The 12968-nt window shown below is 37.2% G+C and overlaps 1 protein-coding gene across 1 annotated transcript; it reads left to right on the top strand.

Moving 5' to 3' along the window:
* The first annotated feature begins 5317 nt into the window (after nt 1–5317).
* On the top strand, nt 5318–8266 carry LOC141506240 (protocadherin alpha-8-like). Its single transcript, XM_074212808.1, has one exon. The coding sequence runs from the start codon at nt 5481–5483 to the stop codon at nt 7899–7901; it is 2421 nt and encodes an 806-aa protein (XP_074068909.1). The 5' UTR covers nt 5318–5480; the 3' UTR covers nt 7902–8266.
* The last annotated feature ends 4702 nt before the right edge of the window (nt 8267–12968 follow it).

Below are 12968 nucleotides of genomic sequence, written 5' to 3'. Positions count from 1 at the left end.
CATTATAACTATTTGGAGAATTCTCCACAACATAATTTCTTTTTCCAGTGTTTATGAATTTTTCCTGATGCAAATCAGTAATGTGATGATGAGATCAAAAGAGCCCAGAAAATGCCTTAGATCAAGTAAGCACTTACTCTCTTTCAATTATAGGATATGCTGTGATAGATCAGATCTACACAGGCTTAGAATTTATGCTTCTGTATAAATTTTTTTGTAAGAGGATGGTTGAAGTTGATGACTAGTATTAACTCATACAACAAAGAAAACTAAAGAACATTACAGATGATTGGTGACAGACTCAACTATGCCAAAAAAAAATTAGAATAACATTTAAAAATGAAACTCAGAGTGCAAGAAAGACAAAAGAAGTCATTGTTGACAGAATTCTGTAACACTCTTTTTTTCCCATTGAGGACAGTGGAATGACCATATTTATATTTTAATATCAAAGTCCCTGATGTATTGTAGTATAAAGAAGTAGAAATGACATTAAAGAAAAAAAAGGAAAAATAATTGGACTAGGTCAAAGTTTTCTGATGTCATTTTCAGACTGTTAAGGAATTTAATTTCCAGATAGGGAAGTGTACCAAATGCTTATCAACTCATTTGTATCCTTTCTAATTTCTGCAAAACCTTCTCTTATGCACTTATTGAAGTCATTCATCAAGAATGGACTAGGCAAGGATTCTCAGATTATATTATAGGTAACTCATTTTTTCCCTCAATCAATACTTAAATATTAAGTATTTACTATGTAACTAATAAACACCAAAATATAGTAAAATTATCTACCTTCCTTATTTAACATTCTAGTTCCTGATTAAATCAAATCTAGCTTAAGAGAAATATATCTGCTTTACTTCCAATGCTTTGGTTTCACAATTATAAACATTTCTATTGCTCATTTTTCTTTTCTTTTCAAATTCTTTCCTGTCCATCTTCCCTTCTCTGAACCATAGAAAAAGGGTCACACAGCTAGTAAATATCTGGATTCAGATCTGAACTTGGGCCTCCTTGATTCCATGCCCCACTCCTCTATTGAGACTACAGCCTAGCTATCCTTTGGAATTATGTTTGGTCAGGGTGTGAGTCAGAGTCTTTCAGATTTGATAATCTTTTCCATATAGTCATTGTTGTATGCATTTTTCTTTTTATTCTGTTCACTTTACCTTACATTATTTTGTACAAAACTTCCCAGTTTTTCTAAAACCATTTTCTTCATTTTATAGCAAAACAAGGCTTCATTTCACTCATATATCATAATGAATTCATTTTCCAATGAAAGGACATCTCTCCAATTTCCAATTTCTTTAGAATATAAAAAGAGCTGCAATAAATATATATGTACATGTAGGTCTTTTTCCTTTTGGATGCCTAAATACCATGTATTTAGATGTATACCAGCTAAACTTTACATCTCTCTAGTATTGCATACCTAACTCTCTTGTATTGCATGCAGAACTCTTTAGATGGCAGGTACTTATACATTTGGTATACTAATAATAGTAGTGGTATTCCTGAGTGAAAGTGTATGCACAGTTTTATACTCCTTTGGTCATAGTTCCAAACTGTTCATCCAGAATGGTTGGACTTGTGCTTGCTTTGGCAGAACACATATGATACAGAGAAGATTAGCATGGATGACATTCAGATTCATGAAGCAGAACGGTTGGACCAGTTCTTCATTCTGCCAATATTGTATTAGTGTACCTATTTTTCCACACTTGCTCTTGCATTGGTCATTTTCATTTTCTGTTCTATTAACCAAATCTGACAGATGTGAGAAGGTACCTCAGCATTGATGTAATTTGCGTTTCTCTAGTCAATAAAGATTTTGAACATTTTTATGTGACTGTTGATAAACTGATTTTTTTTGAAAACTACCTTCTACATTCTTTGACCATTTATCAATCAGAAAAAGATTTAAAAAATAAATTTGACTTTGTTTCCACTATATTTGAGAAAAGGGTTTTAGAGAAACTCATTGTAAAAAAAATCCCCTCCCCTAGTTTTCGGCTTTCCTTCTAATTTTTAGCTGCATTGATTTTATTTGTGCAAAAAAAATCTCTTAATTTCATATAACCACAATTATCCATCATACTTCTCATTCTCTCTCTCTCTCTCTCTCTCTCTCTCTCTCTCTCTCTCTCTCTCTCTCTCTCTCTCTCTCTCTCTCCCTCTCAGAAACTCTTCCCTTATTCATAGATCTTACAGTCCAGATCTTCCATTCATATACCCATTTTGACTTTATCTTAGTATATGATTTGAGATATTGGTTTATGTCTCATTTCTAACATGGCTTTCCAATTTTCCCAACAGTTTTTGTCAAAATTGTGAATTCTTGCAAACAAAGATTGGATCTTTGGGTTTATGAACCTGGATTATTGTGGTCATTTACTCCTGTGATTTGGGTACATAATCTGTTCCACTGATCTACCAAGCCATTTTTTAGCCAGTGGTACATTATTCAATGACTACCTTTCTTCTTTCCTTCATTTTTTTCCTTATAGTGATTCCCCTGATATTTCTGAAGAAAACTCTCCTTTCAAGAAGCTTCCCCTTTCTAAATATATGTCATCTTCCCCCAATTTCTAATGACAATTTATTTTTCTATCTCCAAAATATGTTTTGAAATGTATCTTCATTTTCTCCGTGTTATTGTGATCACCTAAATACCATGTATTTAGATGTATACCAGCTAAACTTTACATCTCTCTAATATTGCATGCAGAACTCTCTTGTATTGCATGCAGAACTCTTTAGATGGCAGGTACTTAAGAAAAGTTGGTAAAAGTGGATTTATTATTTTCACCTGAATAAGCTATTGTTTCCAGAATCTGTTTCTTGGCAGTCATCTACTATTGGGCATTATTGAAATCTGTTGCTTTAATTGTCTTGACTTTTAGATTTTCAGTATCAAATTTCCAACACTGCACTATCATGTGTGCCTTTCTTCTTCAGATCTGAAACTTGCGATTTGCCTTTGACAACACATCTCCTGATTGTTCTTTTAAAAATTATATTAAGGGGCCGCTAGGTGGTGCAATGGATAGAGCAACAGCCCTGGATTCAGGAGTACCTGGGTTCAAATCCAGCCTCAGACACTTAATAATTGCCTAGCTGTGCGACCTTGGGCAAGCCACTTAACCCCATTGCCTTGCAAAAACTAAAAAAAAATATTAACTACTTCACTTCAACCTGTTTTAAATCCAGTGATATATTTCTTCTCACTAATTTTATACTCTTAGTTTATCTGTAGTGGCATTTTTTTTTGTCATTTGTAAATTTAATTATCTAACAAAAATATTTTTATTATTAAGATTTTTGAAGAGTAATTTTATTAATCAGAATAGACAAATTTCAAAGGATGATTTTTAGCAACATTTTTAGAAAAATAGAAAATAGTATTGTTTTTAAGAGAATTATTTTGTTTTGTTACATTCAATCTCTCTCTCTCTTTTTTGGAATTAATTCAACTGTTTTTCCATGATGGCCTAGGGATATTGACCATTTTGCAAGATCAGTAAAATTTCTGTTGTTAATATGATTGGTTAGAATTATTATTTTTCTTTGTTATGTGTTGTATATCTTTCAGTGTTCCCCAAGTCTCATTGATTTCTTCAGATTCCTTGTTTGAATGGAAGAAATATTGATGCTTAATAATACTTATAATTTTAAGGAACAGGGATTATCTTTATCAACCACCAATATTTTTGACAGCTGTTAATTTCATGAGAACATTAAATTTGAATTTATTAGAAACAGGACCTACATTATCTGTTTGTACTCATGACAATATCAGAAATATTATCTATTATGATTGGCAAGCACACAAGCAGGAGTCACTCTAATTCATCTATAATTTCATTGTTCTTTCTTTGGAAGAAATAAGGGTGGAGAATTTTAAAAAGGGAAAATTCTAAAATTTCTTAGGATATGAGAGGACACAAGCACCTAGGTGCATGCCCTCATTACCTCATTCTGGGCAATTGCAATAGTTTACTTTTTCTTGGCAGTGGTTTGGAGGTTAATGGGGTTAAGTGACTTGGCCAAGATCATACAGTTAATTATTAAGTATTAAATCACTGAGGCTGAGTTTGAACTCTGATCCTCCTGACTCCAGGGCCAGTGCTCTATTCACCGCTCCACTTAATCGCTCCTGCAATAGTTTACTTGTTGAATCTGCCTATCACAAGTCTTTCTACTCATCCTCCATTCTGCTGCCAAATGATTTTCCTTTAATGTAAGTCTGACATGCCACCCTTAAGAAGCTTCAGTGGTTCTCTCTCATATCCACTACTGAGTTAAAATCCTCGGTTTAGCACCCTAGCCCTTCATAAATTGCCCTCCACCTTCTAGTCAACTTATACTTTACATAAGCATTCAACTTCCCTCCCTCCCAAATACTCTGCAATCCAGTGACTTACTCCTTGGTGTTCCTTAACAGGACACTCCATCTCTTAGCTCTTGGTATTTTCTCTGGCTGTCCTACAAATATGCAAAACTCTCCCTCTTGGATTTTCTAGCTTCCTGCAGGTGTTACCTAACATCTTAATCTCTACAAGAAACCTTTTGAAATCTTCCTTAATTTTAGGGACTTCCTGCTGTTATTTCAACTTTATCTTGGCTATAAACTGTTCATAAGTAGTTGTTAGCATGTTCTATCCCCGATTAACTCTGCTCTATTAGCATAGTGCCTAGCCCACAGTGGCTCTTAATATTTATTTACAGGCTATTTAAAATGCACTATAAATATGTTAAAATGCATTATGTTAAAATACTATAAGAATGTGATTTTCTTGTTCACCTAATATTATTGTTCCCAAGTTACCTGTGAAGAAACTGACTCTGAGAGGGCCAGTGATTTGCCCAGGGCCATAGTAAGTGTCCAAGAATCAGAACCAAGTCTTCCAACTCTTCTGACTCTCTCACATCCAGGACTTTTCCAGAGTTACTGTTTAATGTTCTAAAACGTGAAAATTTTCCAGCTGTACAGCAGGAACCACTAAGCTCATTTTCTTTCCTTGTTACTTTGACTTCTTTCTGAAAATTTAAAACCAATTTAAAGTCTAAAAAAAAGTACACTTTCCTTCATAATAAAGCAGCTGAAGCATAAACAATCCTAGTATCATTTATTTTTGACGGAGAAACTACAGCTCTGTCCTAAAAGTCTCGCAAAACTAGGAAAACGGAAAAAAGTTTATGAAACAAAATGAAAAGTTTAGCAATATATATAAGCTGCGTTTTTTACTTCTTAAAGAAAATGTGTGACTTACCCAGTGTGGCCACATGATGTCGCTGTTTACCATGGGATTTCACTAAATAATCTCTTTTGGGTCTCGAAAAGAGGCTCCGTTATGTGCTTAAATGATGCAAAGCCATGGCGGATGCTGCAGAATAAGCCTGGAGGGCACGGACACTTTATCTTTCTTCCAATATTGGAGCTACTCAGTGGAATAAAGTAAAGAGTCTTGGCGATGGTGTTTTCCTGGGGAGGTGTCTTGGGAGCCCAGCAGATACTGATCTTATTTCTGCTCAACACATCCTGGGAGATGGGGAGCGGTCAGGTCCATTACTCGGTGCCGGAAGAAGCGAAACACGGTACGTTTGTGGGACGAATCGCTCAGGACCTGGGTCTGGAAGTCGGGGAGTTGGTGTCGAGGTTGTTCCGGGTGGTGTCCAAGGACCGGAGGGACTATCTGGAGGTAAATGTGCAGAACGGTATTTTGTTTGTGAATTCTCGGATCGATAGGGAGGAACTCTGCGGTCGCAGCCCTGTTTGTAGCATCCACCTGGAGGTGATCGTGGAAAAACCGCTTCAAGTGTTCCATGTGGAGGTAGAGATCAAGGACATTAATGACAACCCACCCTTGTTCCCAGTGAAGGAAAAAAAGATATTTATTCCCGAATCCAGATTGCTGGATTCAAGGTTTCCTCTAGATGGAGCCTCTGACCCAGATATTGGCTCTAATGGCATACTTACTTATAGGCTCAAAACCGATGATTATTTTATTCTAGAAGTAATAGCAAAGAACGACCAAAGTAAATTGGTCGAACTTGTGCTTAAAAAGGCTCTAGACAGAGAGGAAGTTCCTGAGCATCACTTAATACTGACAGCCACAGATGGGGGCAAACCTGAACTCACTGGCACAGTGCAGCTGCTCATCACAGTCCTGGATGTGAACGATAACGCCCCCACTTTTGAACGATTAGTGTACGAAGTGAAGATGTTAGAAAATGCAGCCCATGGAACCTTAGTGATCAGACTGAATGCCACTGATGAGGACGAGGGCATCAATCGGGAGATTTTATACTCGTTTAACAGTGGCACTCCACTTGTGTTTAAAGATAAATTTCAAATAAATCCAGATACAGGAGAAATTTCAATTCAAGGACATCTGGATTTTGAAGAAGTTAATTCGTATGAAATTCGAGTTGATGCAACAGACAAAGGGACTCCTTTATTGATTGGTCATTGCACAGTGCTAGTAGAAGTTCTAGACGCCAATGATAACATCCCCAATATAGCAGTGACGTCGTTGTCGCTACCTGTCAGAGAAGATTCTCCTCCTGGTACAGTCATTGCTTTAATCAGTGTGTCCGACCGAGACTCTGGCGCCAACGGCCAGGTGACTTGCTCACTTTCCCCCCCTGGACCCTTCACGCTGGTGTCCACCTTCAGAAATTACTATTCGCTGGTGCTGGAGGGCTCTGTGGACCGCGAGAGCGTGCCGGCCTATGAGCTGGTGGTGACCGCGAGGGACGGCGGCAAGCCGGCGCTCTGGGCCACTGCCAGCGTGTCTGTGGCCATCGGAGACGTGAATGATAACGCGCCGGCCTTCGAGCAGCCCGTGTACACGGTGTTTGTGAGGGAGAACAACCCGCCCGGCAGTCACATCTTCACGGTGTCGGCGTCCGACCCGGATGCGCAGGAGAACGCGCTGGTGTCGTACTCCCTGGTGGAGAGGCGGGTGGGGGAGCGCCCGCTGTCGAGCTACGTGTCCGTGCACTCGGAGAGCGGGAAAGTGTACGCTCTGCAGCCCCTGGACCACGAGGAGCTGGAGCTGCTGCAGTTCCAGGTGAGCGCCCGCGATGCCGGCTTCCCTCCTCTGGGCAGCAACGTGAGCCTGCAGGTGTTTGTTCTGGATGAAAACGACAACCCTCCTGTGGTTCTGCCCCCTCACTCCGGGTCCGGGGCAGGTGGCGTTCCAGTAACTGAGTTGGTGTCCCAGTCGGTGTCAGCGGGCCACGTGGTGGCCAAGATCCGGGCGGTTGACTCGGATTCTGGGTACAACGCGTGGCTGTCTTATGAGTTGCTGCCTGAGACGGGCGTGGGTCGCGGCCCTTTCCGCGTGGGGCTGTACACTGGTGAGATCAGCCTAACACGGGCTCTGGAGGAATCTGACGGGCCGAGGCTGATGCTGCTGGTGCTGGTGAAAGATCATGGAGAACCCGCCCTGTCCACCACAGCCACTGTGTGTGTCTCGGTGGTGGAGAATGGACAGACTTCAAAGAGTTTCTCAGGGGCGTCGGGGATCTCGGCAAAGTCTGGCGTGGGAAAAGAGACGGCGCTGGTGGATGTGAATGTGTATTTGATCATCGCCATCTGCTCAGTGTCCAGCCTGTTGGTGCTGAGTCTACTGTTGTACGTGGCACTTCGGTGCTCGGCTCCTCCACAGGCCTCCTATGGGCCTGGCAAGCCCACACTGGTGTGCTCAAGTGACGTGGGGAGTTGGTCTTACTCTCAGCAGCGTCGGCAGGTTTGCTCTGGAGAAGGGTCTGCCAAGAACGACCTCATGGCCTTCAGCCCCAACCTTCCTCCTTGTCCTGTTTCTGGGGAAAGAGGTCAGAAACAAGAGGCTGTCCTGGATAGCTCAGGGAAGGTAGGTGACTACTGATTATGTATTCTTATTTTTTGTTTAGATGCAAATTACTGTTTCCCTTAAAACATTCTACAATTCTTGTGAATCAATCTTCTTCCTTTAAAATTTTTAATTTTCCCCTCTTCAAATTATGCCTTCCATTTCTTCAATAACCCATTAAGGTTTTGGAAATCCTTTTTCTCTTTCCATGTCTTTTTCCATCTTCTCTTTCTTCACATGCACCTCCCTCTTAAGTATGTTTCCTTCAATATTTTAATTTATCTTTTACTTACAACAGCAAGAAAATCATGACAGATTTCTATAGAATACTTCTTCAGATTAGTTCTCATACATCTTTCTAACTTAAAAGACCTACTTAATTATTTCATGCCACATGCATCATTAGTCTGAATATCTTTAAATTGTCATTTTGATTTTTCTCTAATGTATGCCATTTCTATGATAGATAAAATTAATGTTTGCATTAATTGTTATTCTATGTTAATGCATTACATAGCCACTTTGAAGAATGCTATCTAAAGCTTAAAATTCATGGTCTATACTATAACTAGCTAAAATTTATATTTCACTTTAAAGTTTGCAAATTCTTTTGTGCATATTATTGCACCTGATCCTCACAACTATTCTGTAAGGTAATTCTGGCTTTTATCCCCATTTCCAAACATTGAATTTGAGGTTTGTTATAAGAAATGCCTTAATGTGTCAATGAATCCAATTTATTATTGTGGGCTTTGAATTGATTAATATATGGTTGAATATTCTTGTGAAAATGTGATCAGGGAAAAGAGGCCAAAGACTTGTAGATTATACAGCTATTAGACCTTCAATACTTTCTTCTGAAAAGAACTAATAGTTACTGATCACAGTGAATACCAAAGGGCATCACTAAAGTATAAATTCAACTACATTTTAACAGTCAAGAAAAAATAAAATTGATAGAGGATAAACAATATAGATGGACAATGAGTAGGTCCTGGAAGTGAAAAGAAGAATACTCTGTTTCATCTAGAGAATTGCAAAACACTTACTGATACCAAACTTCCTATAAAACAAAGAACTAGCCTTGCTGAGTAACAGTGAAACCAGGAATTCTACTACCTCTCAAGACATAAAAGTAAATACCACAAAGAAAGTAATGGAATAGTGAATTATGAGCATGAGTAGTCTGAAAAATAACCAGTGATGACCTCTAAAGAAGAAGATTAAAGGTTGGTATCAATGAATTGTATGACAAAGAGAAAATGGACTTATGTGACAAGGAAAATGGATGACAGATTGATAGAGTATTCCATTGATATATTTTAGCTTGTTGGAGAAATCAAAGAAGGCCTCTGGTATGTTTGGGTGAACCCCTTGTAACTACCTTGTGTGGATAGGGATTCTAGTTGCAGAAGAGGGGCAGATATTGATAGACTTTATTACTTTTGAGAGCATAGATCCATTTAAATGTTTGAATATGGACTGTTTTGGGGGTCCTGAACTCTTCAAAATGTGTCACATTTTCAGTGGGACAAAAATATAATTCAAAGCATTAAGAAATCACCATTTAATCATTATTTGTTGTCTGCCTACTTGGAACATGCATCTACCCAAGTCCTGTTTTGAGCCTTCAGTAAAGCAGGATAGCAACCTTGAATTTTGTGAAGACCACAGCAGTTTCTATTCTGGTATACTGCATTTCTACTGTTAACCAAGTTCAGAGAGGCTCAGATCCAGAATATGCATCTTCAGGTGGTATAAATAATTGGTCATATCAACTCATGAAAAATCTTCAGGTGAAAATTTTCAATTTAGATTCTTTGATGGAATGCCTGGCAAATGAAATAATGAAATTTTGGGAGCATGAAGTTCTATATAACATGATATTCTTTAAGAACCCTGTTATTAAGATACATATTTGAATTCCCATGCTTTTGAAGAATTTTAATAGTTAAGATGTTAAGTGGAAGTGTTCTTGGTTTTGAAGAGATTGATAAATTCTTGTTCCATTCAACAGAACTATTAAAGGATTTGGGAGTAAAACATAACCATCTGGAAATTATTCCACATGCACTTTTACAGATGTAAATCAGTCACATGATGATGAGATTATAATAGCTCAGAAAATATCTCAAATCAACTAAGTACTTTCTCTTTTTGAATTATATATGCTAAAATAGACCAGATCAACATAGACTTGGAATTTAAGCTTTTTTATAAGATCTTTTGTAAGTGGATGGCAGAAGTTGATGACTAGTATTCACTCATAAAACAATGAAAAGCAGTTTACTAAAGAATTTTACAGAAAGATTGATGACAGATTCAACTATGCCAAATAATCAGAATGTCATTTAAGAATGAAACTCGAGGGGCGGCTAGGGGGTCAAGAGTACCTGAGTTCAAATCCTGCCTCAAATATTTGTTAATTACTTAGCTGTGTGGCCTTGGGCAAGCCACTTAACCCCCATTGTCTTGCAAAAACTAAAAAAAAAAGAATGAAACTCGGAATTCAAGAAAGATAAAAGAAGATACCTTTATTGATGGGATTCTAAAGGATTCTTTTTTTCCCCATCAAGGACAGTGGAATGCTCAAATTTGTATTTTAACATCTAAGTTATGGATATACTGTAGCATAAAGAAGTGGAAATGAAACTAAAGAAGAAAAAGGGAAGAATAGACTAGATCAAGGTTTTTGTTTTATACCATTTCTAGACTGTTAAGCAATTTCATTTCCAGATATCTGAAAGAGAATAGAATACCAAATGCTTATCAGCTTATCTATATCCTTTCTAATTTCTGCATAATTTTCTCTTATGTAGTTATTGAAGTCATCCATGATGAATGCACCAGACAAGCTTTCTCATGTTACATTATAGATGATTCCATCTTTTCTCCAATCAATCAAGTATTTATTATGTGCTTACTATATAGCTAATAAACTTCCTTATTTACCACTTGAGAAAGTCACATCTAGATTAAGAGCAATGTATCTGCTTCCCTTTCAATATTTTGGGTCCACACAAAAATAAATATTGCTATTTTTTCTTTAAAATTTTATTTTCACATTCTTTCCTTCCCATCTTCCCTTCTTTGAATCATTGAGAAAGGAAGAAAAATGAGAACAATTACACACACACACACACACACACACACACACGATCATGCAAAACATGTTCCTTTGTTAGTGATCTTTTACATTTCTTCATTGTTGCATATAGTGTTCCTTAGATGGCAGGTACTTAAGAAAAGCTGATAAAAGTGGATTTATTAGCATAGTGATGAAACCTCTTTGATGGAAATGTGAAGGCAAAAATCAATAGTTTACAATGATAAATTATTATTTGCAAAATCTAAATCTTGGCTTTCACCTTGAGCATACCCTTGAAGATTATTGAAATCTTGTTCTTTCATTTCTTTTGAACTTAAAATTTTCAGTATCAAATTTCCAATACTACACTATCATATGTGCCTTCCTTCTTCAGATTTGGCTTTGCCACATCTGATTGTTCTTTCAAAAATTATATTAATAATTTCACTTCAGCTAGTTTGAATCCAGTGATATATTTCTTCTCATTAATTTTATACTCTTAGCTTTAACTGTAGTGGCATCATTTTAAAATAATTTTTCATAATTTGTAAATTTAATCATCTAACAACAAGATATTTTTATCAAAATTTTTGGGGAGAAATTTATTGATCAGAATAGACAAATCTCACAGGAAGAATTTTACTAACATTATTTTTAGGTAAATAGAAATTTATAACTTCTAAGAGAATTGTTTGGTTTGAATGGTTACATTTCAGTGGATAGCTAATCTCCCTCCTTTTTTTTTTTTACAATTTATTTTTTTTCATGATAGCCAAAAGATATTGGCAATTTTGCCAGAGCAGGCAAAATTTCTATGCCTAGCTCATTTTAGGCTGTTCATAAGCATCTAATTATTGGTCAGGATTATTATTATTTCTCTTTCTCATGTATCACATGTCTTTCACCTTTTCCCAGGTGTCTTTAATTCCTTAAGCTTCCATAGTTGGTTGAAAGAAACATTGATGCTTATTAATACTAAAGAAATTGAAGATATAGGTAGTTGCTCCATGACCTGCCAATGTGTTGGACAACTGTTAGTTTTATAACACTAAATTTGAATAAATGAGAATGAGAATCTTTAATAAATATTTGTACTCCTGGTATAATATGAGAAATATTGTTTAGCTTGACTGATAATTACAGAAGTGCAGGAGTCACTAAATCCAAATCCTCTATAATTATATTTTTCTTTTTTACTTTCAAAGCAGTAAGGGTGGGGGATCTAAAAAAAAGGGGGGAAACTCTAAAATTTCATTGGAGATAGCATGACACAACCATCTGGTGAAGGCCCTCATCATCTCATACATGGAAAACTGCAGTTGTCTACTTGATGGATCTGTTTGCTATAATACAGTGGTTCCCTATCACCTCCAGAATGAGTTTAACAAGCCAAAAACCCTGGATAAATTATCCCTCTACTTTTCTGGTTATCTTACACTTTATACAAAACTTCAGTCTCCTTTCCATCCAAATCCTCTGCAGTTTAGTGACATTGACCTCCTTGGTGTTCCTCAGCAGGACTCTCTGTCTCTTGACTCTGGATATTTTCTCTGGTTGTCCTTCAAGTGGGGAACTTTCTCCATTGTCATTTCCATCTCTTGGATTTTCTAGCTTTCCATAGGTTCTACCTAAAATACAAATCTTCCTTAATTTGAGTGCCTTCCTGTTATTGATTATTTCCAATTGATCTTTACTATAAACTGTTTATAAGTAGTTGTTGGCATGTTGTATCCCTCAACAGACTGTATTTCTTAAGAGCAAAGGCTGTTTTTTCTCTTTCTTTGTATCCTAAGTGTTCAGCATAGGGCCTGGCACACAGTGGCTCTTAATATTTATTGACTGGCTATTTTTTTAAGGTTTTTACAAGGCAAATGGGGTTAAGTGGCTTGCCCAAGGCCACACAACTAGGTAATTATTAAGTGTCTGAGACAGGATTTGAACCCAGGTACTCCTGACTCCAGGGCTGGTGCTTTATCCACTACATCACCTAGCCACCCCAAAGCAGCTTTTAAAAA

This window comes from Macrotis lagotis, chromosome 1 (assembly GCF_037893015.1).
Source record: "Macrotis lagotis isolate mMagLag1 chromosome 1, bilby.v1.9.chrom.fasta, whole genome shotgun sequence".
Taxonomy (NCBI): Eukaryota; Metazoa; Chordata; class Mammalia; order Peramelemorphia; family Peramelidae; genus Macrotis; species Macrotis lagotis.
Note: the sequence above shows the minus strand (reverse complement) of the source record. Positions and strands in the feature narration are given on the sequence as shown.